At 38.9% G+C, this 25467-nt stretch overlaps 1 protein-coding gene across 2 annotated transcripts; it reads left to right on the top strand.

Annotated features, from left to right (window-relative positions):
- The first annotated feature begins 10261 nt into the window (after positions 1–10261).
- Positions 10262–25455, top strand: OSGIN2 (oxidative stress induced growth inhibitor family member 2). 2 transcript variants are annotated; one of them, XM_069854339.1, is made up of 6 exons: positions 10262–10374; positions 13563–13745; positions 18407–18543; positions 20493–20684; positions 21291–21382; positions 23397–25455. In XM_069854339.1, the coding sequence occupies exons 2-6, from the start codon at positions 13679–13681 to the stop codon at positions 24442–24444; spliced, it is 1536 nt and encodes a 511-aa protein (XP_069710440.1). In that variant the 5' UTR covers positions 10262–10374; positions 13563–13678; the 3' UTR covers positions 24445–25455. The 2 variants fall into 2 exon arrangements, with proteins under 2 accessions (XP_069710440.1, XP_069710439.1); XM_069854338.1 differs by having other exon boundaries at positions 13591–13745.
- The last annotated feature ends 12 nt before the right edge of the window (positions 25456–25467 follow it).

Raw genomic sequence — 25467 nt, forward strand, 5'->3', positions numbered from 1 at the left:
TTTTCTTTTGTTTTATGGATTCTCTAGTTTAGCTGCATTTGCCACTCCTCACCTTTTATGTTAAATGCCATTTGATAAAAGAACATATGATAACAATATTGGGTCAGGTAATTTGCTTGGTTTTTACAGGATATATACCAGTTCTTTAAAATGTGAAGACTTTAATGCAAATTAAAAACAAACAAACAAATACATCTATACCAAAACATATCAGATGTACTCATGACTGAAAAAATATGTAGGATTCCTCTCTAAGAAACTGTGAAGGGAAAATTGGTTATATTTATCTAAGGAGAGAAACTGACAATATTTGGATCCAAATTTTGCTTTAAATTATAGATCTGGAGGAGCAAAACTGCATAAAGGAAACTGTGGCCCTTAGCATTTCTCGCTGAAAGGTATGCATTTACTCCCAAAATGTGTCCTTGAAGTTGCAATACATTCTGCATTTTCTTTATGTGAGGTAAAGAGAAACAACTGCATTGGAATCCACTAAATACAGCACATATTATGCAAACTGTCATTGTATTTATAGCAATGAGAAAAATAATCACACATTCAAACAAATAAACCTCTAGTTCATGTACAAGGAAACTAAACAGACAGACTTAAAAAAAAAAAATTAAAAGATAAACTGTACCTCAGTGGATAGTGAAAGAATCCATTTATTCTCAGATAGGAAAACATATTGTCAGTACTTATTTATTTATGCGCTTTTAGCTGCATATTTTCTCAATCTGGTCCATAAAAATGCCCATATAGTGCACTACATACTTTCTTTAGAAAATCAAACAAGCTATGAGTACAGTTATTACTTGCAAGCATTTCCAATAATTTGCCAAGTCACCACCCAAGTCAAATCCCACTCTGTCATCAAACACATGTGAAAACAAGTGCAAGCTGCAGACCATTCCTGTGGTCTGAAAAACAAGACAGGACACAAGACACAAGGTAGAACAAAAGACAGAGTTACAAAAGAGAGAGGAAAGTTACAATTAGGCAAGCTTAGGAGAGGCTTGATAATAACTTTTGGTATATAAAAGAAAATCCCGTTGTTCTTTCTAAAGCTTTCTAGTTAGCTTTTTGGACTGGATGCTGTTATTTTTTTGGACACAGATGTGTAGTTGAAGAACACACACATGCACACAGACAATGCGAACTCCCTTTTGGTGCCCTCTCCTGCCACATGCAGTCTCTGCTTTACACCCATCTATCCCAAAACAGACTGGTCATGCCTCCTGTCCTACTACTTAAATTCCAGGATCTTTGAAATCTTCTGCTTTTTACAGTCATGAAGGGGTTAATAACTCTAACAATTAAAATAGTATGACAAAATTATAATGCACGCTCATACACAACTGCAAAGTGTGGTCTAAGCGTTGTTGCTATGGAGGTGCAGCTATAACCAAACCATAAGTGGGTACTTTGCTCTTCTCAAAACCTAGAAATCAAACATTTAAAGGGATAAAACGCCTTGTACGGCTCTTCTTTTGGTTTCCTTTGATGCCTAACAGAAGGAAAAGGAGAAGGTTTGAACTATACAGTGGTTGTTGTGTACTATGAAAAATTACTTCCCCTAATTTTCAGCAGTTGCTGAAATCCCATTCTGTGACAAAGCTGCAAGACACTGGCAACAGAGCAAAAAACAAACCAACCTACATGTGTCACTTTTAATTATTATTGGTCAGCTTTAGGAAAGGAGAATGTCAGAATAAAAACAGAGACTAACATGTCTCTAATAGAGACTAACAAGCTGTGGCTGCCCCACCCCTGGAGGTGTTCAGGGCTGGGTTGGATGGGGCCTTGGGCAGCCTGGTCTGGTGGGAGACATCCTTGCCCGTAGCAGGGGGGATGGAACTGGATGATCTTTAAGGTCCCTTCCAACCCTAACTATTCTGTGATTCCATCATCTTGCAATAGAATAAAAGAAATACTGATAGTCTTGATTACACTAAAATGTGAGACTGACTGCTACATAAGTACATACAAGGACTGGCGAAATGCCAAATCAGCAGTAACTGTACTTCTCATCAAATTATTTTGATCATGTACTATTTTTTTTTCTTTTTTCTTTTTTCTTTTTTCTTTTTTTTTTTTTTTGCTTTCTGACTTAACTGAATCTGGTTTACAGCACGAGTTGAAAGCCTAATCAGAAGGAAGGCTCCAGGACAGCAGTGCCCAACCAAACACACAGGCATGCAACTCTCTCCTGAGAATGTAATCAGGAATAAAATGATACAAATAGCTGCGGCAGATAAGAGGAAAAGCAGGAATGAAAAATCAGCCATGATTCTAAGACTCTACAAGTAACTACACTGCCCAGGTCAATGACTGAAAGCTTTTCTTTTCTTTTTTAATTAAAATACCCTTAAGAGCGACTCTTGAATGCTCCATCTTCCACTACTTGACACCCCTGTTTTGATATTTCTCTCCCACTCTCTCTTTAACTTCCCACTTGGGCAACACAACAGAAGTGTGATTCAAAGAAATGCATGAAGCTGCAAAATCAATATGATGCTTATGACAGCTGGATTTTTAACAGATTAGAGGAGGGAGGAATGCAGAAGCCACAGGAAAAAAAAAAAAAGTAGGTTGGAGTACAATATGCTGCAACCTATTGTAACTGAAGAACTTCAGTTGTTCCAGCTCCTGGGGGATTATGCTTGTTTTGAAAATTGCCATTATAGCTCTTTATACTATCCCTCAAATCCCTTGTGCCCTCACATATGCCAGCCTTGATCAGTTTGCTGGTCCTCTCCTTGCTGTTTTGCAAGTACATACAAGCATCCCCATGGAGTTGTCATTGTCCCTAGGAGATGCAACCTAACTTTCATAACAAGCAGGTTCAGGATTGACTAGGAATAATCTCCATTTCATAACAGAAGAACTGAGAAACATGAAGTTCAAGATGACTGCGATCACAATTTTGACATCTTTAGAATTATGTTATTCAATTTTCAGCCCTCTGAATTGTGTCACTTCTGACTCTGAGAAAGCAGCAGGAAGCATACACTGGATACTGTCAGGAACAAGCAGTACATTATTATATTTACATAAAAGTGCTGTATATATCTCGCCATCCTATCTAAAAGAAATTAAATCAACACAATAAAGCTAGCCCTGAGTATTTAAGAAATTATGAATCAAAACTAAAAAATATACAGAGATGACATTTATTTATATTTAAAGAGGTTATTTGACAAAGTTTTTGTGCAATCAGAAGAACGATTGAGTCATATCTTCCAGATTTGAGGCTTAGAGGTTTAGATGCAGCTTATATATTGTAATAATTTGTCTCCAGGAGCTGGACTTGGGTAAAACGAGCACAGAGAAAGCTCTAACAGTACTGGTGAGGAACAAGTTCTACTCTTCTGAAAAATACTAATTTATAAATAAAAACTCATGTGCGTTACATAGGACACACTCTGACATACTAGGACGCCTTTCCTAATTAAAAATTGCAGAATTGCTTACCCAAAAATGAATGTGAAATAGCATTATTAGTTGTTAACATTATCAGTAATCTTAGACTGAATTATCTACAGAATAAAGCATTTTAAATAAACTAGATAAGAACTACTAGCTGTATGTGGAGGCTATCTTTACAGAAATTTTGCCACAGTTTGTAAAAAAGCTTTCATTTCACTCAGGTCGGGTACTGGACTCCATCCAGCTGGATGTCTTCAAAGATCTCCATAAAGACAGCATCATGGTGCTTTGGTTGGTTCAGTGAGGGCAGTTTACAACACTGAAGGTCTACTAAATATTTTGGTTTTTTCACAGACTATCTGTTTTTACAGAATGGCCATTCAGTATCATGTTGCTCTTGGAACAAAGCAAAACAAACTGTGCAAAAATACAGGTGGAGAGTTATTTCTCAAATGAGAATGAAATGTGTATTCTCTATAACACCTGCTTGAAGAACACTACTGCAAATGTATCAGTCTGACGATACCAGCGGAGGCCACGCTTCGGTGGTCTAGAAGCACAAAGGCATGGTTCACAATTTTGGCATAGTTAAAAGCACTTTGTAAAGATTGTTTGATAGCAAATTCATTAAAAGCAAGTCACTGGTCCAAGTTTCAAACAACAGGAATCCACAACAACTTTCACTCTGCTCCTTTGTTTTTGTATCTGCTCCTGCACTGCAGCATTTTTATATTTCAGATAAGATACAGAATGTTTTTGAATAATTCATGTCTCTGTGCAGAATGTTTTGTCATTGTTATTTTTCCTTAACATAATATAAAAATAACCTAGAATTGGATGGGTACATGTTCATCTGTGTATGTAAGCACTGGCATGCCTCAGATTTTTTTCTTGCAAATAGTTAAGTATCTTGTGCTTATTACCAAAGGCGAATAAATTTATAGCTACATCACAAAAAGATTCAGAGCTGTCTGACTGCCTACCAGAAATAATGTGCTTGTATTAGTACAATAACCCATATATTGAATATTTTCTGAATCCTTTTTTAGCCAACTAGGCCTAGTGTTATGTTAGAACTACTAAAAACATAAATTAATTATAACTAGGCACAATGATTGACATAAAAATCACAGAGGACAAGCAAATGTGATAGTTATAAGAACAAAAGGCAGATTTTCTGGAGCTGCTAATTTATTATACTTTAGCTGTAGACTATACAGTTGGTTCTGGTCAAATAAACAACACAAAGAGGCAACATTATGCAATGAACTGACAATGTGTTTTCACAGAACAATTTAAAGTAATTTCATGTATTTTCCAAGTATGTTTTTAATAAAGGTTGTTATTTTTATACAAGTAGATAGAGCTAAAAGCTCCTTTAAAATTCACACTGGATAATTGTAGGACTGCAAAAAGAACCCAAATTTCCAGAGTAATTATATTTCCGAAAATAACATTTGCATATTTTATCAACAAAATACTTATTTTTATGATTAGAGAGGAAGTAACAATTTTGCGTGGAAAGAGAAAATTCTCTAAATAAAACTTCATATTCATTAAAGGCCATATCTGAAGGTATGCGCCATTGAAGACAAAGCAGAACACAATCTTTCCTTCCCTGGACCCTAATCTAGTTTTGGGTTTTTTGGTTTTTTTTTAAATTTAACAGATATTTACAATTGTCTATACAAGCAGATTTTTATGACAGTATTCATACCTTTAAATGCTCCAGAAAATGATGTCCTGATACTCCCTGACAGTCAAGCAAATCAAAGAATATTCTTTCTGTTTCTTCTAAAGTCTGGTAGCACAGCCTCCTTGCAAAAGACAATAATGGTCGACTTGTTTCTACTAATACACAGAAGAACACATTAACTGCTCCCATGAAAGGCTGGATCTATAAACGCTTATCCTAAATGCCTAGAAAACTGGCACCATCAGCCAACTCCAAGTGGTTAATTCCTTCCACGTGCACCATTTTCCAGAGATCATTTATGCCTCTACCCATCTGATACATCTTCCAGGCTTTCTCCAGTTTGATTTTATCCATTTGACAAAGCTGTCCATTGTGGTGTGAACACCAGTTCCTTCCATGTGCTAATGCTGTTATCGCAGCTATGCAGTTCAACACTGGCTGGGATTTTTGATCTTGCATCAGCAGAATTCTTCTCATACCTATCATGACAGAATACTACATAGACCCCTTTGAGATATTCAGGCAAGCCTTTCTCTGAAATGCAGAAAGATAGTAAAGGCTCTCCTGTCAATCCTTCTACACTATCAAGATAATTCTTTGACACAGAAATTGCTGCAGTCTTATTTCTAGCACTTTGAAACCTCTGAAGAGAACCATTTAAAATAATTTTATTCAACAGGTGATGAAAAGATCCCAGGAACCTAACAGATCTGCTCCTTCAAGCTTTTTCCATAAGCATCTTTTCTTAGTCCCTCTTGGCAAGAATCGTGACTTTTTGACACGATCTGTTATATCTGAAAAAGAACTTCTCAACTGAGATTCCCCTACCTTTCTTATTCTTTTTCCTTGGCCAAGTAGAAAGTTGTTTTGCAGCTAGATTTCTTAGTTGCTATCTTGCTTAACAGCACTGAGAGTAAATAACCTTAAGCCTTCCTAACCTCTCCTCACCTTTCTTCAGCACCTCATAGGTCCACAGGCTTGTGGCAAACTGTTTGCTCATCTCAGACAAAGTTTCACTACGCTGTTGCTCCCTGGGCCTTGTGGTTCATACATCTTTCAGAGTTATTTACTGTTGCAGGGAATAGGTTTGTTATTGATGAGACACTGGGTTAGCTCCAGTACTGAGATATTGCGCTATTTATCCAAACAGAGTTGATCATAGACCTGTAGTGTCACTTGGAGCCTTGCAGGTCTATTTTCTACTTAGTTTGTATTATACCTTAATGTCATTTTGCAGTAGGTGGAGGCATGGGAATCTTGCCAAAGTGTTGTAGTAATCTTCCTTAATTCCCGTGCTGTATTACAACGTGCAGGTTGCACTCAGCATACATTCATTGTATCTCCACTTACTCACTGGCCATGTCACTTCTATGGAACAGGAAGAAGCCCTTTTTTTCCATGCTGTCTATCATGGCTTGAGACAACAATCCCTTGCTCCAATGCTCCCACCTTACTTGTTCACAGGACTTTCAGGAATTTTGCAGTATCAAGCTGGTTCTAAACAGTTGCTCAAAAGAAAGATTAAGCTACAAATCTTGTTATAAACACTTATGTGATTCACAAAAACTGCGTTTCACCTATTTTCCAACATCATTGGCTGTGATATCAATTCACTGAATATTTGGGAAAGAAAAATTTTAAAATTCAATTATTTAAAAGAAAAATTATTGAATAAATGCACAATTTTATTACTTAAAATAGTATAATGAGTTTTAGTGAACTAGAGGAGAGTTAAATAGGGTGATTGGTTGGCATGACTTAAAATGTAAAAATTTGGAATATACTTGCAGCCAATAACTGCCTGAATCTGTTAACAGAAATTAACAGAGCAGGAAATATAAATCCCTTCAAAATGTGATCATTGCTTGCATATGGTAAGAAACACTTGCTATGGCTTGGTGTGGTTTTTTTCTCTCTGTTGCTTCCTCAGCTTGAAGTCCCTTTTCAATATGACATAGGTACATCTGAAGACAATGTTTTATCCTGACACATGGATTTGAAATATATCCCCAAGAAAGAAATTAAGAAATTTGAAAAAGTCAGCCTAACATATAGAATTTAAAGGGAACATAACATTTTATTTCTGAGAGAAGTAATTAATAATAATAACTTGGGCCATCTATGCAGAACACTCTTTCCAGAGAAGCTTCATGAGTATTTGTTAAATTCATAAGATACCATTTTTTCAAGTACTTCCTTTGTCTCACAAACTCAGTCTCCAGTGCAACTTTTTCAGTTTTAAATGTAAAAGCGTGCTGGGAGAAGACATGTCCTGATTGTAGCCACGGACACAGGCGTGGTTGGTTTTCTCTTCTACTCAAGGTTATGTTCACAAAGACAAGGGCACAAACTAACAACAGCTGAGGTTCTGAGTTATATTCTAGGCAACCAGATTTACTGATGAGGGGCAGAAATAAAGAGGAGGTTGTGACCAAAGGCTGAGTGGTACTTAAAGCTGAAAGTCCTTAATGTGCTGATTTTGAAGTCATTGTGACCTGACTCTGCTAGTGAAACCTGGAAAACTTTTGCTTGGCCATAGCTAGTTCCCTTGAGGCATGACGTCCCACAGACCTGGAGTTCTATATCTGGGAAGAGGCTCAGCCATAATTATGAGCAAAATATTCTGTGAAAAAGCTTAACATTACTTTCCAGTTTCTGTTACATTTTTCTGCAACTCATTTTGAAGGGGAACATGATATTAACAAAACAGCATGAATATTCAGGTAGGACGGTCAACATATCTGGCCAACATACATGTACTTTTCCTGAACTGAAGGCAATAATTTTGGGGACAAACTTAATTTAAAATCTTTTGAGGCAATAAAAGGCCAAAGCAAAAGCAGTTTCAGGTTGTTCATTCTGGTCTAAAGATACGACACACAGTGTTTGGTATACTTGCAGAACACATATAACTTCTGTTTTGTCCTTTCTAGATAGAGACTTTACATCAATATTATTTCCTCCATGGTACAACTCAGCTCCCATGTCCTTTGCCTTTAGCTTTTTACAGTGCACATATCTAAGTCATCCTTTCTAGTGGGAACCAGATTGATGTTATTAAACAGTAATTACTTTCTGACTACAGTCATGACAGTCCGTTGAACAAACAACCTAGAGGTGAACTGGATCATGAGCTACCAACAGCCATTTCATAAACAGTAACTTCACAGTCTTGTAGGGTCTTGGTATAGTGGACCTATGGAACAGACTCACAAAAAAGGTATTTCAAATCATCAAGTTTAACTCAGTATGAAAGGCAATAGTTGTTTACTAAATAAACAGTTACATTTTATTGGGATTCTCCCTTATTGCTTCTTAAGAAAGAAAACCAGTGTAAGGCCTTGGGTGTTACATCTTGGGTGATAGGAGGCTGACTACCATGTACAGAGGCTGAGAGATCTGGGACTGTTCAGCCAGTGGAAGAGGAGGGTTGAGAAGATCTTATCCGCATGTATAAATGAAGAAGATAGAGCCAGGGTCTTCTCAGTGGTGCCCTGGGACAGGACATGAGGCAATAGGCAGGTACTGAAACACAGAAGTTCCATTTGATGATAAGAAAACACATTTTCATTGTGAGGGTGGTCAAACGCACAAGCAGGTTGCCCAAGGATGCACTGGAGAGGTGTTCAAAACCCAATTGGACAGGGTCCTGGACCACTGGCTTGAGTCCACCTTGAGCAGGGGGCAGAGCAGATGATCTCCAGAGGCTCTGCCAACTTTAGCCACTCCATCACTAGGGAAGACCAGGCAATAATAGATTTCTCCAACATACAGGTACCTGAAAAATAGAATCACAGAATCATAGAATGACCAGGTTGGAAAAGACCTCTTGGATCACTGAGTCCAACCATTCCTACCTGTCACGAAACCATGTCGCTGAGCACCTCATCTTCCCAGTTTTAAATACCTCCAGGGATGGTGACTCCCTGGCCTCCCTGGGCAGCCTCTGCCACTGTCCGATAGCCCTTTCTGTGGAAAACTTTTTCCTGATATCCAGTCTGAACCTCCCCCTTGTCCTATCACCTGTCACTTGGCAGAACAGGCCAGCTCCCTCCTCTCTACAACCTCCTTTCAGGTAGTTGTAGAGAGCAATAAGGTCTCCCCTCAGCCTCCTCTTCTCCAGGCTAAACAACCCCAGACCCCTCAGCCGCTCTTCATGAGACTTGTTCTCCAGTCCCTTCACCAGCTTCGTTGCTCTTCTCTGGACACACTCCAGAGCCTCAACATTCTTCTTGTGGTGAGGGGCCCAGAAATGAACACAGGATTTGAGGTGTGGTCTCACCAGTGCCGAGTACAGAGGGAGAATAACCTCCCTGGACCTGCTGGTCACGCCGTTTCTGATACAAGCCAAGATGCCATTGGCCTTCTTGGCCACCTGAGCACACTGCTGGCTCATGTTCAGTCGCTGTCAACCAACACCCCCAGGTCCCTCTCCTCCAGGCAACTTTCTAGACAGACTTCTCCTAGTCTGTAGCACTGCATAGGGTTGTTGTGCCCCAAGTGCAGGACCCGGCATTTGGTCTTTTTAAACCCCATGACATTGGACTCAGCCCAGCGGTCCAGCCTGTTCAGATCCCTTTGCAGAGCCTCCCTACCCTCCAGCAGGTCAACACTTCCACCCAGCTTAGTGTCGTCCACAAACTTGCTAAGGGTGCACTCGATGCCTTCATCCAGGTCATCGATAAAGACATTGAACAGGGTTGGACCGAGCACTGAGCCCTGGGGAACCCCACTTGTCACTGGCCTCCAGCTGGATTTCACACCATTTCCCACCACTCTCTGGGCCCGGCCATCCAATCAGTTTTCCACCCAGGAGAGTGTGCGCCTCTCCAGGCCAGAGGCTGATTTCTCCCTAAGCAGAATGCTGTGAGAAGCTGTGTCAAAGGCTCTACTCAAGCACAAGAAGCCTATACCCACAGCCGTTCCCTCATCCCGTGAGACACCACCTTTAGCAGTAACAGAGCCAAGACGCCCCATTGTTCCCGCAGAGGCCGCCGTGACCCGCCCCAGCGCGCTCCCAGCCCCACGGCCCCGCGCGGCCCCGCCCTCCCCCGCGGCGGCGGCTCCTCCTCCCGCGCGTGACCCGCGTGCGCGCGGGAAGAGGCGCGGGGGCGGGGCCGGCGGCGCGCCGGCTCCTCTGCGGCGGCGGCGCGAGGAGGAGGCGCGGGAGCCGCGTCGCGGGGCCGCGCCCGCGCCCCCCTCCCCATGCCCGTGTGCTGCTGCCGCTGCTCCCTGCCCGGGCACTTCAGGTGAGGGGGCAGCGCGGCCTCGGCGGGGCCCGGGGCGGCGGGGCAGCGCGTCGTGACCTTGGGCGGTGGCGGTGGTGGTGGGGGGGGGTCCGGTACCTGCCGGTGCTCCCTCTCGCCTCGGGGCTCGCAGCGCTGCGACCGGGGAGCCCCGGCGGGCAGCGCTCGTCTCGGGGCCTTAAAGCACCCGGGTGATGGGGCGGTGGGGAATTGGCTTCCCGAAGTGGCAACTTGAGACCCGATTTAAATTCCTTTATAGCGTAGGGTGTCTCTTAGCCGCCCGCTACGGTCACTTTGCTGAATTTTTTTTGGCTGAAAGCGTGTCCAGAGGAGGGCTGCAAAGATGATCGGAGGGCGGGAGCATCTCTCGTACGAGGACAGGCTGAGAGAGATGGGCTTGTTCAGCCTGGAGAAGAGAAGGCTCCGAGGAGACCTGATAGGGACCTTCCAGTAGCTGAAGGGGCTGCAGGAAAGCTGGGGAGGGACTGTTCACGAAGGCTTGTGGTGATAAGACTAGGGACGATGGGTGTAAACTGGAGAGGGGCAGATTTAGACTAGACACAAGGAGGAATTTCTTCGCTCTGAGAGTGGTGAGGCACTGGCACAGGTTGCTCAGGGAAGCTGGAGATGTTTAAGGTGAGGTTGGATGGGCCCTTGGGCAGCCTGATCTAGTGGGATGTCCCTGCCCATGGCAGGGGGATTGGAACTCGATGACCTTTAAGATCCTTTCCAATCCAAACCAGTCTATGATTCTATTCTCTGTAGGGAATTCTAGGGTCTTGTAAAACTGCTACCTGAAAAAGGCAATTAAGACAGGTATTGTGAAGGAATGTTTGCTTTGGCTAAAAGGGAGAAGGAAAGTGCTTACATCCATGCTGTGTCTTTTATCTTGGGGAGTTTTTCACATCAAATAAAAATTAAATAAACTGACTTAAAAGCAAAAAAAAAATAAAAAAAAATGTATGAACAGTTGCGGAATCCAGATGCTTCCCAGAATATAATTCTCAAGGTTATTTGTATGACCAGCATAAGTAAACTAAGCATAAGCTTTGGAACTGACTCATCTTTTTTGCCCACTTGCATTACTGCAAGGCTAGAGCCGTATGTAATTTTACCAGACTGTAAAGCTTTCTACCCTGAGTTTATATCAGTATGAGGACTTCTTGCCTTGATGGCTTTCACCATTGTTTACAAGCTAGAAGGATGGTGGTCTTAGTGGTCTCCAGCATAAGATCTTACTGAGTTCTGGTGTGATGCTTTAGCAGAGGAAGAACATGCTGCTGACACCAGGCCTTCATCTGCTTCACAGGTATAATAACCGAGACACTGTGTTGTGTTTGGATCCTTCTATGCAAAATTAGATTCTGTGCTAAACCAGTTGGGTAGTTTGAGGTACATGATCCAAGCCACACAGACGCAGCTTTTTTTATTGTTAAGGATTCTTTTGTAGCCTACAGCACTGTACATGTATCACATGAAAAAGGTTTTGAAATATATCTTTTGGATTTTATCTTCCATCTAGTGCAGCAGGTATATTAAAACCACATTAAAACGTGTGTGCTCCCTTTAAGCCTGTCTTTTGCAAAGCGCACAATGGTTTTGCCTCAGCTAACTTTGAGCAAAGCCTGGAAAATAATACAGTTTACCTGTGCTTCTCTAAAAGCAAAGGTGAAAAAGTAGTATGATAATTAGATATTCTGTCTTTGCCTTCTGCTCATCCTCATCTAATTCATGCTATTTGTATGTTAACCTGTCTCCAAGATCACAAAGAGGTGATGTGCAGCTGTAATCAAACAGTAAGCACACAATTTACAAACTTTTTTGCTGTAGTAGAGGGAATGCAGGAATCAAGTAGTTACTTTCTGAAATAGATACAGCCTTAGAATAGCTCCCCACCTTTTTTAACAAGGGAACAACCATCAGAGAGATGTACTAGGGTGTGTGCCGGTACTGTTGTTACTGCACGGCTCTGTCTCTAGTTTACCTCAGACTTGCCCGTTGAGGAAAGGCTTTTGGAATTCGTAGCACAACTTTTAGTATTGTGGGAATTGAGGTAGCACAGAACATACGTGGCTTCTTGAAGGTCATGGGAGTTGCATCTGTGTCTTATAGTTTTGGTTCTGCATAGAAAATAATTCCAACAATAACAGAATAGCTTTAAGATATGCAGATTCTTAGAAAATAAATAGAAGTACTTTTTATTACATTAATAATTAAAACTGTGTTTATAAAGAGAAAAATGTTTGGATCAGCTGATCTGGGGTATTTTTAATTGAAGGGGTTTTATTTTGAAACTTAATAAAATAACTGTCAATAACAGACTGTTTTTAATTTGCCACTGCCTTTCTAGCGAAATAGATAGTGTTTACTTCTTCAACAATCCGGAAAGGCTTCAGAAAGGACTCCTAAATAATTTAGTAGTAAACAATATAAAACAAGTCTTTGTAGCCTAGAAGCACGTTTAGACAGTGAAGAGCTGTGATAGGAACCTAAGTGGATGTTGCAGCGAAAAGAAGAAAATTTCTCAGGGTGAAAGCTGTCTGCTCCATAGTAGCTGACCTGACTGCATGACAATTCCGCTCATGAAAGTTTTCTTTTAATGGTGGTTAAGAGGTCTGTGTCTAGGGTTTACTGGGATCACGCTTTTCTCTATCTTCATACCACTGGCAGATTTAACTAACCTTAATCCTACCCAAACAGAAATTTGTTGAGGCAAAGTCCTCTGTGCTGCTCCGTCGTTAGGAAGAGATGCAAACGGCTGGTATTGTATTACACTTTAGTTGCTCATTGAGCCTTTGGCTGGACTTAATGTTGTTAATTGGCTGGGCAGTGTATATCTCTCCTCCTTTGATAACAATAATGAGGAATGAGTTCTGCCATGTGTGGAATCAAAATAATGCTTGTTGATTGTACTTGGGCTTTGTATAAACTGAAATCAGAAACCTACATCTCTGCAGAGCCATCTGTCCCTTTTTTGTTAACCTTCTGTAGACTTTCTAGGAGAGAGTGGACTTCCTAAAAATCTTCTGTTAAAAAAGCTGTGCTGCAGAATAAAATTTTGTGGACTGGATGAATCATATCTGTTTTGGTCTCGTTTTTTTCCAATTCCAAAGGTCTTGAAGTAAAGCATCAAAAGCAGATTTATTTTTGAAAGAGACTGTTCTGACCACAGTTCAACTATTTCATTTTAGTTTTCTCTCATCTGTCCTTCTTAATTAGAAGCTACAACAGCCCTGAAACCGAAGGACAGCTTTTGAATTCCTTCGTCCAGTATTTTGGTGACAGCCTTGAGAGGAAGATTAAAAGAATGCCTTTAATTGAAGAAACTGTTCTGCTTGGGGACTCCCTCCTTACTCTGCCTGTAGTAGTAATAGGTGAGTTTTTTACACTTTTTTAGGATTCTTTGTCACTGCCATTGCCTTTGTAGATCTGCTGCATGAAGTAATTTATCGTTAAATAACTAATGCTTAGCATCCTTAAAGTGAAGACGTTTGTTAGAGTAGTGCAGTTGTTACGATTAACAACAGTTCATAAAATTATGTTAAGGGAGTAACTGGAGCGTGTTTGAATTCAAATTGTGCTTTGACAAAATGAGACACTTTACTTGGCAGTAGATGCGTGAATCTTAGTGGAAGAATTGTTTTGATTCTGTTGTTGGTCACATAGGGTTTGATTAATGTGATATGCCTGCTACTGATTGCATGGGAGCTTGTTCGTGGTGTACTAGTAGAAATTTGTGGGGTCAGATAGGACAGGGAAAAGCCTGATGTAAAATGTGTGCTGTATGCTGGTTAGATGCTAACCTTTCTCATTAGTTGTCTTTTTCTCTGTTGCATCCATCACTGATGTCTGAATATTGTCCCACCTTTTCCAAAATTAGTCCAAGTCAATTCAGCCAGTTTAAAACAGTAAATTGTAGTCTTGATTAAATAGTTAAAGGCTGGTATCTGTAAAATCTTGCTGAATGACAGGACCCCAGAGGGAGCAGGCTTCCTAGGTACACGGCTTAATTGAGAGTGCCAGGATGATTTGTATTGAGGCAGGGTTTTCCAGCAGCAGCTGGTCACCAGCTCCTTACTGCTATGACTTGATGAGGGGATGAAGAAAAGATCTGGAGTAAAGGAGGTTTTCAATAATCTAGTCCAAAGCTGTTGGAACAAAAGCAGAACCGCAGCTTTAATTATACCTGCAAACAGGCAGAGATTCCAGAGGATGATGTTTCAACTTAACGTGCTCACAGTCAATCTTGACAACTTTAAAAGACAGGTGTTTGTACAGTACCTGTTCTCAAAGCTCTTTTCATGATAGCTTGAAATAGTGATACATGTATCAGATGTGACAGACGTGAATCACTTGATGAGTTCTGCATCATAGTTGAAGAGCAACAGTTTCCTGGCATTTTGTCAGCCTTAGGATAGGTTTGCCATATGGTTAGTGATTCAGTTTTCACTGTTTGGTTTTCCAAATATGTATTATGCAAATACCTGTGCTCAGTACTTGTTTTGTCTAGAACGCTTTTCTATGTGCTGACACCAAACACAGCTGCCTTCACTATTTCTACTTGAAAAACAAATACATTGCCCGAGTGCTTTTTCACAGGTAGATTTGAGACACTTCAAGCTGATCTTTTCCATTGGCATTCTATTATCACTAATTCAATGGCTGTCTGAAGAGCTTTAGAATCGATCTAAGATGATTTAATAATGTAGTAGAAGATTAAAAAAACAGTTGTCAGCTCCCCCCACCCCCCAGTGTAAACACACCCACACCGTCTGCTGGTTTACTATTCTTCATGGGATTCTTGTACAGCTGGAGTTAAACGTTCTTTTAGCTTAGGACCATCTTCTTCTCATTGCATATTTTATTAATCATAAACAAAGATGACCCATGTGTAAGCCATGAAGTTAACCATGGAACAAGGATTTATATTGCCCTTTCTTTAACTTAATGCCTCTTTTCCTTGTATAATGCCCAATTTAAGATTTGATTCTAAGCTTGTGCTGCATATAGTACTGAAGTTCTGCGTAGAGTACTAAGTTACTGTGGTAATATTAAGTAACTTTTGTGCTGTGCTTGTCTTCAAGAAATTGGGAAGCAATGGATGCACTCCATTTTAATCAGTTGAGATTAAAGAATTACATGTTGGAGCTCTAACTGCTAAACACTTTCATATTCTGCACTAGTTTTCATCATTATATGTAAACACAATGTTTTAAATTTTCATTAAAATAACAAGCTTGTTTGGAGTTGATGATTTGCTTTAAGTTTAGGCACGTAATCTAAAGATGTTTGAACTGTAGTTTACTGTTGATCAGGAGAAGCTTCTGCTACTATTCAAACTAAAATTAACTGCTGCTTAAAGGAACCGGGCTACAGGGGTTTGGGATATATTGATTGTATATCTGAAGTTTGTATAATAGTAATGTTTATCAGTTGCAGTCAGAACTGTTATTGGAAGCCTTGAGTGTAAATAAATAACAAGCTCCTCAGTTATAGATTTCTCATTTCAAAAAGATCTTCCCCCTCCAGCAATTTTCTGAGAAAATCGTAGCAAGTCCATTTGTAGGCCTTTCAGCTGAACCTTCATCTTGTGTGTTCTTGAGAGCATATCCACAAGGGAATTTCTTTCCCTTCGAGTCTGTCTGCATAAAGAGTAGAAATTGGGTTTGGATTGCTGTCTGGGTGGTCCCGAGGGGGGAAAACTAAGGAGCTCAGTGACAGTAATTCACCTTAACATAATCCTATCCTCAGTAATTTCTTTGGCCCTTGCCAGCCTTTGTTTTGGCAACTTTTGTTATCCATTTGCTTCTTTTTAGACTTACACAGTAGGAATAATCTTTAGCATGGCATCCTTGGATATGGCATGCATTTTTCTCTTTCCGTCGTGGAGTACCTTCCTTTACACTTCAGTAGGAAAAAAAAAATCTAGCTATGCACTTGTTAAAAACAACTTCTTTTACTATTCACTAGATACAATTCTATAAATAGTTAAGAATCTACTCTGTCATGGGAATGCTTGTGAACTATAAGTGTGATTAGAGTGTTCTCAAAACTTCATATGATTTTGTTAGGTATTGTTTCAATGTATTGCTAAGATTCTCTCTTGCATACATCTCCAGCGTGGCCAGTGGCTGACTGGAAGGGTTTGCATCTGGCTTAAGCTTTAAATTAATTCCTGGACTGAAGCATACACAGCTGTCTCATGCTGGTCTGTTTGTGAGAGTAGGGAAGAGCATTTTTGCTGTCTGAAAGATTCCTTGTGGTCTTTTTAGAGGAAGGAAGGGTAAGAATGGAATTGGTTTGGGAAATAAGCAGGATCACCAGTATTTAAACCTTTTGTTACAGGCTTTTGATTTAACTGCCTTGGAGATCCCACTTATGGAAATCTATGGCTTTCCTAGACAGTCTTTTCCAGTGCTTTGTGGTCCTTACAGGACACAGGCACTCCAATGCCTTTATTTTTGCCTGTGTATTCTGGTGCAAAACCCAGGTTGTTTGGCAACAGCCTTTAAGGGATTCATTGTGCAGTCTCTCACATGCTTGTTCAAGTTCTAGACCTTTGGAGAAAATGTGCTCATGGAAGATTTTTTTACAACTTAGCAGTCTCAGCCTTTGAAGAGCTCATCTGTAATTAGCCTACCTGGTTTTCTTGTAGCCCTTTGGCTGTAATCAGTCTACACACTCAGCACTGTAATAAGGTAGGGGATATAGTATTATTTGGGACCAGAGTGATGAGTGTAGGTTAGTGGAGGTGGTAAAAGAGATCTGATGTATGAAGAGATTGCGAATGAACAGGGTGTCAGCGAACTGAAGGGGGTGGATTTAGAGACTAGGAGATCAAAAAAGGGAGGAGACTCTTGACATAAGGAGCTGAAATGATAGGAAATAAGAGGTAGCATTTTAAGAGTGAGTGCTGTATAAAAACTTGAATGACTTAGTAACTTTATCCTTAGCCTGGAATTTGAATAGTGTGTGGTAAATACCATGTGTGGCACTCTAGATGGAAAACAAAGACAAAATACTGAATAGTGCCTCATTAGGAGAACACCATGTGCCTCATTTAGTTAATGAGGAAGAGGAGCTGTAGGAGTGACTACACAGTCACAAGTTTAAATTCTGTATCACAGCACATACTTCTCTGACTTTAGCTTTCTATAGCTTTCGATATCTGCCTTTGCATCATAAGTATTACTTCTGTGTTAGCATGTTATAAATATGATTCCCTGCTTTATTTAATCCTAGTCAAACAGACAGAAGTAATTACCTTATGTAAACATTTTGGCCCCATCTATTTCATGTCTTTAGTAATAATTTGAAAATAATTTAGTCTGATAAAATTATAACAATGCATATAAATGAACTATAACATGCTACAAAAAGTATTTTGGAGGATGTTTGAATTGATACTATTGCTGAATGGTGACCTTGGTTTTACATGAATTTCTTATACTTTACAACTTATCTGCGGTAGCTGTCTTCACTCAGCTTTTGCATTGCCATTGTTCTGTGTCTGTAGCTTCTCATCTGACTTGCACAGGCTTCAGCTTTCTGCTTGTCTCTTTTTCTTCTTTGTTATTTTATCATCAGATCTGAAGAGCTTATACTTTAGGTTTTCTTTCTGGTCTTTGTTTTACAGTAACCAGTGTAAGTGGGAACACAAAGTTGTAAGATGGCAGTAATAGTCAGATATGTTTGTGGTTGACAAGCAGACTAGACTTAGGCATTGCATCACTTTCATACAAGATTAGTTAATTTGACATACTCAATTATGAAATTCCTTTATATGCATTTTATTTCATGGCGTAAACAGTCACATGTTTCTTGCTACCTGAAAAACATTTTGCTCCATTTTTTGGTTTTTTTTGGAGGCATTTCCTAGGGTAGGCTTTATTTTAGTGCAAAATTTATAAGCTGTTTTGAATCAGGACAGTATCATGTTAAGCAACCTCAGTATGATTTTGTTGCTGCTTATTTAGTGAATGCAAACTTTAGGTTTTGACATTTTTACTAAAGCAATAACTTCTTTCTTTAACAGGAAATGGACCTTCAGGAATTTGTCTTTCTTACCTGCTCTCTGGATACAGGCCATATTTATCTCCTGATGCTATACACCCGAACCCCATTCTACATACAAAATTAGAAGAGGCTCGACATCTTTCCATTATTGATCAAGTAAGCTTTGCCATCTTGTCTAGCTTTTTTCCTACTGCAAGGTGGATCATAAAACAGTTGGCTTTCTTTAATGATGCTGTTTAAAATGGTTTTGCAACTTAAGTAGCGCCATAGATAAAAAATAGACTTAATATCCTCACCCCACAAAGAATTAGACCACACTAAAGCTCAGTAACTGTGTGGTCTCAAACAACTAGCTTTATCTCTTGGCCTCTAGTTTTCCTGCCTGTAAAATAAAGAGCAGTATATACCTTCTTCAGTGGATTGTAACAAGTTACATATGAAAAGCAATACATTTTAAGAACTCTTTATCCAAAAAAATTATGCAGATTGCATTGTGAAGATCCAGCCCACTTAACTGATTGTATTTCTAATGCATTAATAAGTTACTTTGTTATTCTGTTAATTTAATGGTGATGAGTTGCTTCTATTTAATTCCAGTCTTGGGTCATGCGGTCTTTTTGTTTGTGATGTTTTTTGGTTTTACAGTCTGCCCTTTGTCATGTTCTTGCTGCTTGCCAAAAGTGTCTAAAGCACCATCTGGTCAGGCAGTAGCTGATGCAGGAATTCCAGCTTTCATGTACTAGGATGTTTGGGCAATATCGTAAAAGAATATATGGTTCTAACATACTTCAAGTACCTGTACTTCAAGTTAAAATCTTCCTGAATAGCACAATTCTCACTAAGACTCATTTTTTAGTAACATTAGTGATGTATATCCTCTATAAATAGAACCCATTTTTCTTTTCTGAACTATATACATCCTTCAGTCTTGATGTTGCTTTTGTGCTGCATTTGTTATCTTTGTATACGTTCAGTTTTTCTGTCTCATTTGATTGGTTAAGCCTTCTCCACTGTTTTTATCTCCCCCTGTCAATTTCTTTGACGTGTTGTCATTGTTTTCCACTCCCTTCAGTATGCTCCTGATGGATTACTTGCAATACTTTCACTAACTGTATCGCCTGTGTGACTGATTATTTGGAATACAAACATGCATATGTGTTTGTAGTAAGGAAGTGTAGGGGTTGGTCAGTGTTGGAGACTTTCTGTTGTTGTTTTAGTGCTGTGCTGTTTGCATGTCACTTGACCTCAAATCTCAAGGTTTATTCTTTTTTTTTTGGCAGGAGAGCAAATTGCCTAGGTTTTAGGCTACAGATGTTTCATGTACTTCATCCTCCTCTGCCCCCCTGAGATTTTCCCAGTTTAGGCAGCAAAACTGCCCTGTCTTTGCCAGCAAAAATTGGCCTCGGGGACAGTTCTTTCTTCAGGTTGCTAGTCTGTCTTCAAATATTTGCCATTGCCTCGTGAAGTTTTTAGAACATGGCTGGTTAATAGTTAGTGAAACGTGAACATTTAAAAAGTTATAGAAATTGTTCCCTACATTAAAGGCTTTGCAAAATAAGCCTAGTTTTAATTGATTTTTAAAAATAATACCTACAACACCACCATTATTTCAAAATACAATAATGTAGTGTTGGAAATAGACCTAGGAGCTGTCAAAGGATGTATTTCTACTCAATCTTTAAAACTTAATGATCATAGACTTCAGTTTTGCTTTAACAAAGTGTGGTTCCTAGAAATAGTAGCAATTTTTTGTTAAAACTAGTCCACTATCTATAAATATAAATGCTATCAAGTTGCTCTAATCTCTGAATATTTGTTCCTATGTATTTTTTTTTCTACAATGAATGCCAAGTACTGACCTGCCCTGATATTGCTGTGTTATTAACATGTAATTTTTAAATGAGTGAAATGTATTATTCAAGAGCTGAATCATGACAATTATTTCTGAGAAGTGTTGTGATTGATTCTCAGCATTAAATACTTATCTCTACTTAAAATATAGCTTGAACTAATCATATTTCCTTTAGAAATTCAACTTCTGTATATAAGAAGGTGATGAACAGTAAAAGCTGCATGAGCAGATCAAACTTTCTTTCATACTTTAGGATCTGGAGTACCTGTCTGAAGGCCTCGAAGGGCGCTCTTCAAACCCAGTTGCAGTGCTTTTTGATACACTGCTTCATCCTGATGCCGACTTTGGGTATAACTACCCACCGGTTTTGCACTGGAAGCTAGAACAACATAATTATATTCCACATATAGTGCTTGGTAAAGGACCACCTGGTGGGGCTTGGCATGTGAGTAAAGATTTCGTATCTCTTCCAGGATAATTTTGTGGTTTGGGGGTTTCCTTACTATCCAAGGTTGTTTTAGATAGTAATGGAAATCAGAGTTTCAACTGGTCAGTTACCAAAGTCCACGTATGATCAAATGATGAAAAGGAAAAAGTTGTCCTTGATTTGAGGATTTGTGACTGTGGCTGCTGTCTTATGTGGGTTTTTTATTAGTTTTAATGTAATGAATTATAATGAAGAGTTTTCAATGCCTTTTTTTCTCTTGTTGTTGCATTGTTTCCAGGTGCTGTATATACAGAATCTTAGATCTTGATGTTCATATCCTGTTGGTTTCAGACTTTTTTTTTCCTTGCTTTGTATTTTAAATAACTTGCTTTTACTTTCCTTTTCATTTGTTCTCTCTTCACTCTTTGCTTTATTAGGGCATGTAGTTGCTCCTAAAAATATTATTTAACTGTAACACAAAACCACAACACTTCAATTAATGTTCTGGTATTATGTTGTGTTTTGGTATTTTATTGCTCTAAATTAGTGCAATAAGAACAACTTCACCATGTTGTATCAATTTGAAAAATATCTGGTCATGCATCTTGGTTTTTTTCTCCGTAGTCCATGGAAGGCTCTATGCTGACAATCAGTTTTGGAGACTGGATGGAATTGCCTGGCCTCACCTTTAAGGAGTGGGCAGCTAGCAAACGCAGGTAAAGATGTTGCATAACATATTTGGGAAATGAAGTTGCTGTAAGAATCTAGATAACATTTTAAGAACTGGGAAACATTCAAACTTCATTGTTCACAGGAGGTAGTCTTGTTTATTGAATTACTTGATGGCACTGGAAATTATTCTGCTATGTGTATTCTTATGGGGAAAAAAAATGGACAGCGGTTGGCCAGAGGATTTGCTTTGAGTGTATTGAAAGCATACATTCTAGCAGTGGTGTGTTTTGGCAGCGCTTCATAAAGAAGCTTTGTTACTGTAAGCAGTTCTGATCAGAGCTGAGGGAAGATTGAGGGAGGAATTTAAAATCAATTAATTTAAAATCAATTCAAGTTCCATTTTCATTGCAGATACAACTTAAGTTGCTGTGGACACTAGCATTCTTGTCATTCAGGAACTTGTATATTTCAGTATTTGCTTTTACAGGCAAAGCTGCAGCATCTGAAATGTTGCCATCTATGAATTTTAATTTGAAGAGCATAATTCATTATGTCCCTATGTTACTTTACAATAGATGCTTCTTGGAAAAAATTTAGAGAAAGAAAAGTTACTGTCTTGTACAAGCCGACTGTTTTTACTTCATTATACAACTAATTCACAAAGGTCTGTGTCAGCAGGTGAACCTAGGAATGCTTTACGTAAGCGTTTCCTAAAATTTTAGTTCTCCTGACCTTGTTCTAGCAAAATCAAAGGAAGTTGTTCTTCTACCATGTATGGCAAAAGAAGAATTACTTGGGCATATGTCTTTAAGGGCAGACCATTACTCATTTCAGGACAACACTTACAGTGAAGAAACTGTACCTTTGTTCTTTAATCGCTTTCTTAGATAACTACAGTAATCTTGCCTCCTTATTAACTGAAATCCCATAAGCTGCTTATTATCTGAAGCTAATTTGTTTATATTGTAGTTTTCACCAACACTAAAACCAGTTATGCTGACTTGTTACATCACAATGAAACAAACATTTCAAAATACTGGTACTAATGAAAACTTGTAGTCATGTAAAAGTTTTGTTGTAACAGGTGTGTCACAGTCACGTTATCCTCTTCAAAAGAGATCTGATCATGATTTTCAGAGTAGTAACCTGAACATTTAAAAGTACATAGGCTGTTATCTTGTTAATCTATTGAGAATTAGCCTGATTTCCTGTAAACATTTCTTCTAAGTATGCTTGTAAGCTTAATTCAGTGGCAATCTTGATGTTCATTACTGTTTCTTTTGCCTTCTTCCTAGAGCTTATTTCTACAAAAAGCAGCAAAATTTATGCACCTGTTCAAAATAATTACATATTCAGCTTATATTTTTATAAAGGAGAACGCAGTAAACGTGAGAAAAGGGTAGATGTAATATCAGGATTGCAGTACAAAAATATCTTTTTATTGGACATTTGGACATCATAATCCCATTTACTTAGTTGCACTGAGGTTCTGTGTCATATTTGCTTTGTTCATTCCTGGGCTATGAAACTACTTAATTTGATACTTAACTGAACTTGCATGTACCCAAGAGAGAGATCTTTTGTGAAGTATAATGAAGAATACTTGGCTCAAATAATGTATTGAACCAAGAGTTTCAAAATAAGCACTTAATTACTATGATACTTAATTACTTATATCCTAAGTAAGTTTATTCTCTCTAAGTAAAATTTTAGACAGTATTGTGTTGTTGACAGTTGTGATGCTGAACTGGCACTGTAAAACACTTCCATACAGACCTCCTGTGGTACTACAGTTTTATTACGCTTAATTTGTTAATCACGATAGCATTTAACATTGCAGAGTTTTACAATTATTTGAAAAAAAGTTAGCTTGTCTTGTATCTCAAGAATCAAGAGAACAAACAAAACAAATTCAGTGCATTTAAAGATGTTTAACCCAGTGTCAGTTGCACGGAGCAGCTTCAATCCTCTTGAAGTTGTCATGTGGTATATCATATATGATATTCAAATTACTGATAAGATCTAAGTATTAACTAGAACCATTCAATTTTGTTTCAGAAATATAAAGAGTGATCGAGTAATGCCGGAGGAAATAGCTTGTTACTATAAACACTATGTTAAAGTCATGGGCCTCCAAAAGAATTTCAGAGATAATGTTTACATAACATCAGTATCCAGGCTTTGCAGAGGAAAGGATGATGAAGACAGAAGTCAACTAAATGAAAATATTTCAACACAGCAGTTGGAAATAGAAGATGGACAGAAATCATTGATTAAGAGAAACTGGGAAGTCAGAGGTTATCAGCGAGCAACAGATGGTTCCCATGTGCCCTTCTGCCTCTTTGCTGAGAATGTGGCTCTTGCCACAGGAACTTTTGATTCTCCTGGACGACTACAAGTTGAAGGAGAAGACTTCCCTTTTGTGCTTCATTCCATGTCTGACTTCGGAGCTGCTATCAGCAAAGGAAAGTTACGTGGGAAAGCAGATCCTGTGTTAATTGTGGGTGCTGGACTTACAGCAGCTGATGCAGTGCTGTGTGCCTACAACAACAATATCCCAGTAATCCACGTGTTTCGTAGAAGAGTTACTGATACAAGTCTAATTTTCAAACAGTTACCTAAAAAGCTTTACCCTGAATACCATAAGGTATATCATATGATGTGTACTCAGTCACATACTGTGGACTCTAATCTACATTCTGCTTACACTAGTTTTCCTGAACACAATGTACTTTCCTTCAAGCCTGAAATGAAATGTGTTCTTCAGAGTGCCTCTGGACTGAAGAAAATTTTGAAGTTTTCTGTAGCCTTAGTTCTGATAGGTTCTCACCCAAATCTTTTCTTTTTAAAGGACCAAGGACATAGCATAGGCCATCACTCTAATCAGCCCATCACATGCAAGGGGAATCCTATAGAGATTGATCCATACACTTACGAATGCACTAAAGAAGCTAACCTCTTTGCTTTAGGTCCTCTGGTGGGAGACAACTTTGTACGCTTTCTAAAAGGGGGTGCATTGGGCATTGCACGATGCTTGGCAATAAGACAAAAGAAGAAACGTGAACTGATGGAAAGTGGGGATGGAGGAGGTGATGGGGTACCATAAATGAGATGTTAGAAACTTTCACATACAGGATTACAGACGTAGTCTAACAGAACACTCACTGGCAGCGAAAGTTGATAGCAGTCACATCTCTGTTGTGTACAAGTAACCTGCGCTTGTATTGCTTGGTAAAGATGCTGATACTACAGTATTTCACCTTCTCAAAATACAAAAAATTGATCTGCTATTACAAGTGATCTTTACTTAACTGGAATTGCTTCCAGATAAACAGAAATGAGACTAATTTATATTGACCTGACTGTCATCTCTTGCTCAGCTAAAAGAGCAGAATTCCTCTGGGAAAATCAATGCCTACCAGAGTGGCTTTACATTTTAGTGTCAAAGGTGATAACGTATTTTTACCAAGAAATTAAAACAACCTATTAAAGCAGAAAACTTGCTTAGTACAAAGCGATTCTTGGTCCCAAAGTAAATTTGGAGTCTTCTCCTTGAAACAAGGATGTTTATTTTTTTGCCATAGCAATATAGTAAGATTTGGCATGAGCACTTGGTAAAATGGTTTTTACTGTAAGAAGGATTTCTGTAAGCAGGAAGTATTCCTTAACATTTATAAATTATCCTATTTGATGATTGCAATAAAACAATAAATATTCCCATTTAATCTTTAACACTCATGATTTGACACTCTCCATTAATGCTTTTTCACGCTATACGTAGAGTTGGGTGAGTGCAGAGACTAACACAAGGTGTTCCCCTACAGTGATATGTACATTCTGAGAATACTCATTTACATAAACAATAAAGTACTGCTATAAGTGCTCTTATTACAGTATCAATATAACTAATATCTAGTGTACTACTGAAAAATTAAGTACATGAGAAAATTTAAGGGTATTTTACTTCCTAGCTCAGGAAGACTGAATGGGATCACTTGACTGATGAAGGTGGGTGATAGATAGTCCTATCTCCCATTTGACCAAGTACTGGTTATTTCTCTTTTTTCTCTGGAACAGCACATAACACTAAAACTATTTTAGCCTGCAGTTTTTGAAACTTGAAGAAGGT

This window comes from Phaenicophaeus curvirostris, chromosome 3 (assembly GCF_032191515.1).
Source record: "Phaenicophaeus curvirostris isolate KB17595 chromosome 3, BPBGC_Pcur_1.0, whole genome shotgun sequence".
NCBI lineage: Eukaryota > Metazoa > Chordata > Aves > Cuculiformes > Cuculidae > Phaenicophaeus > Phaenicophaeus curvirostris.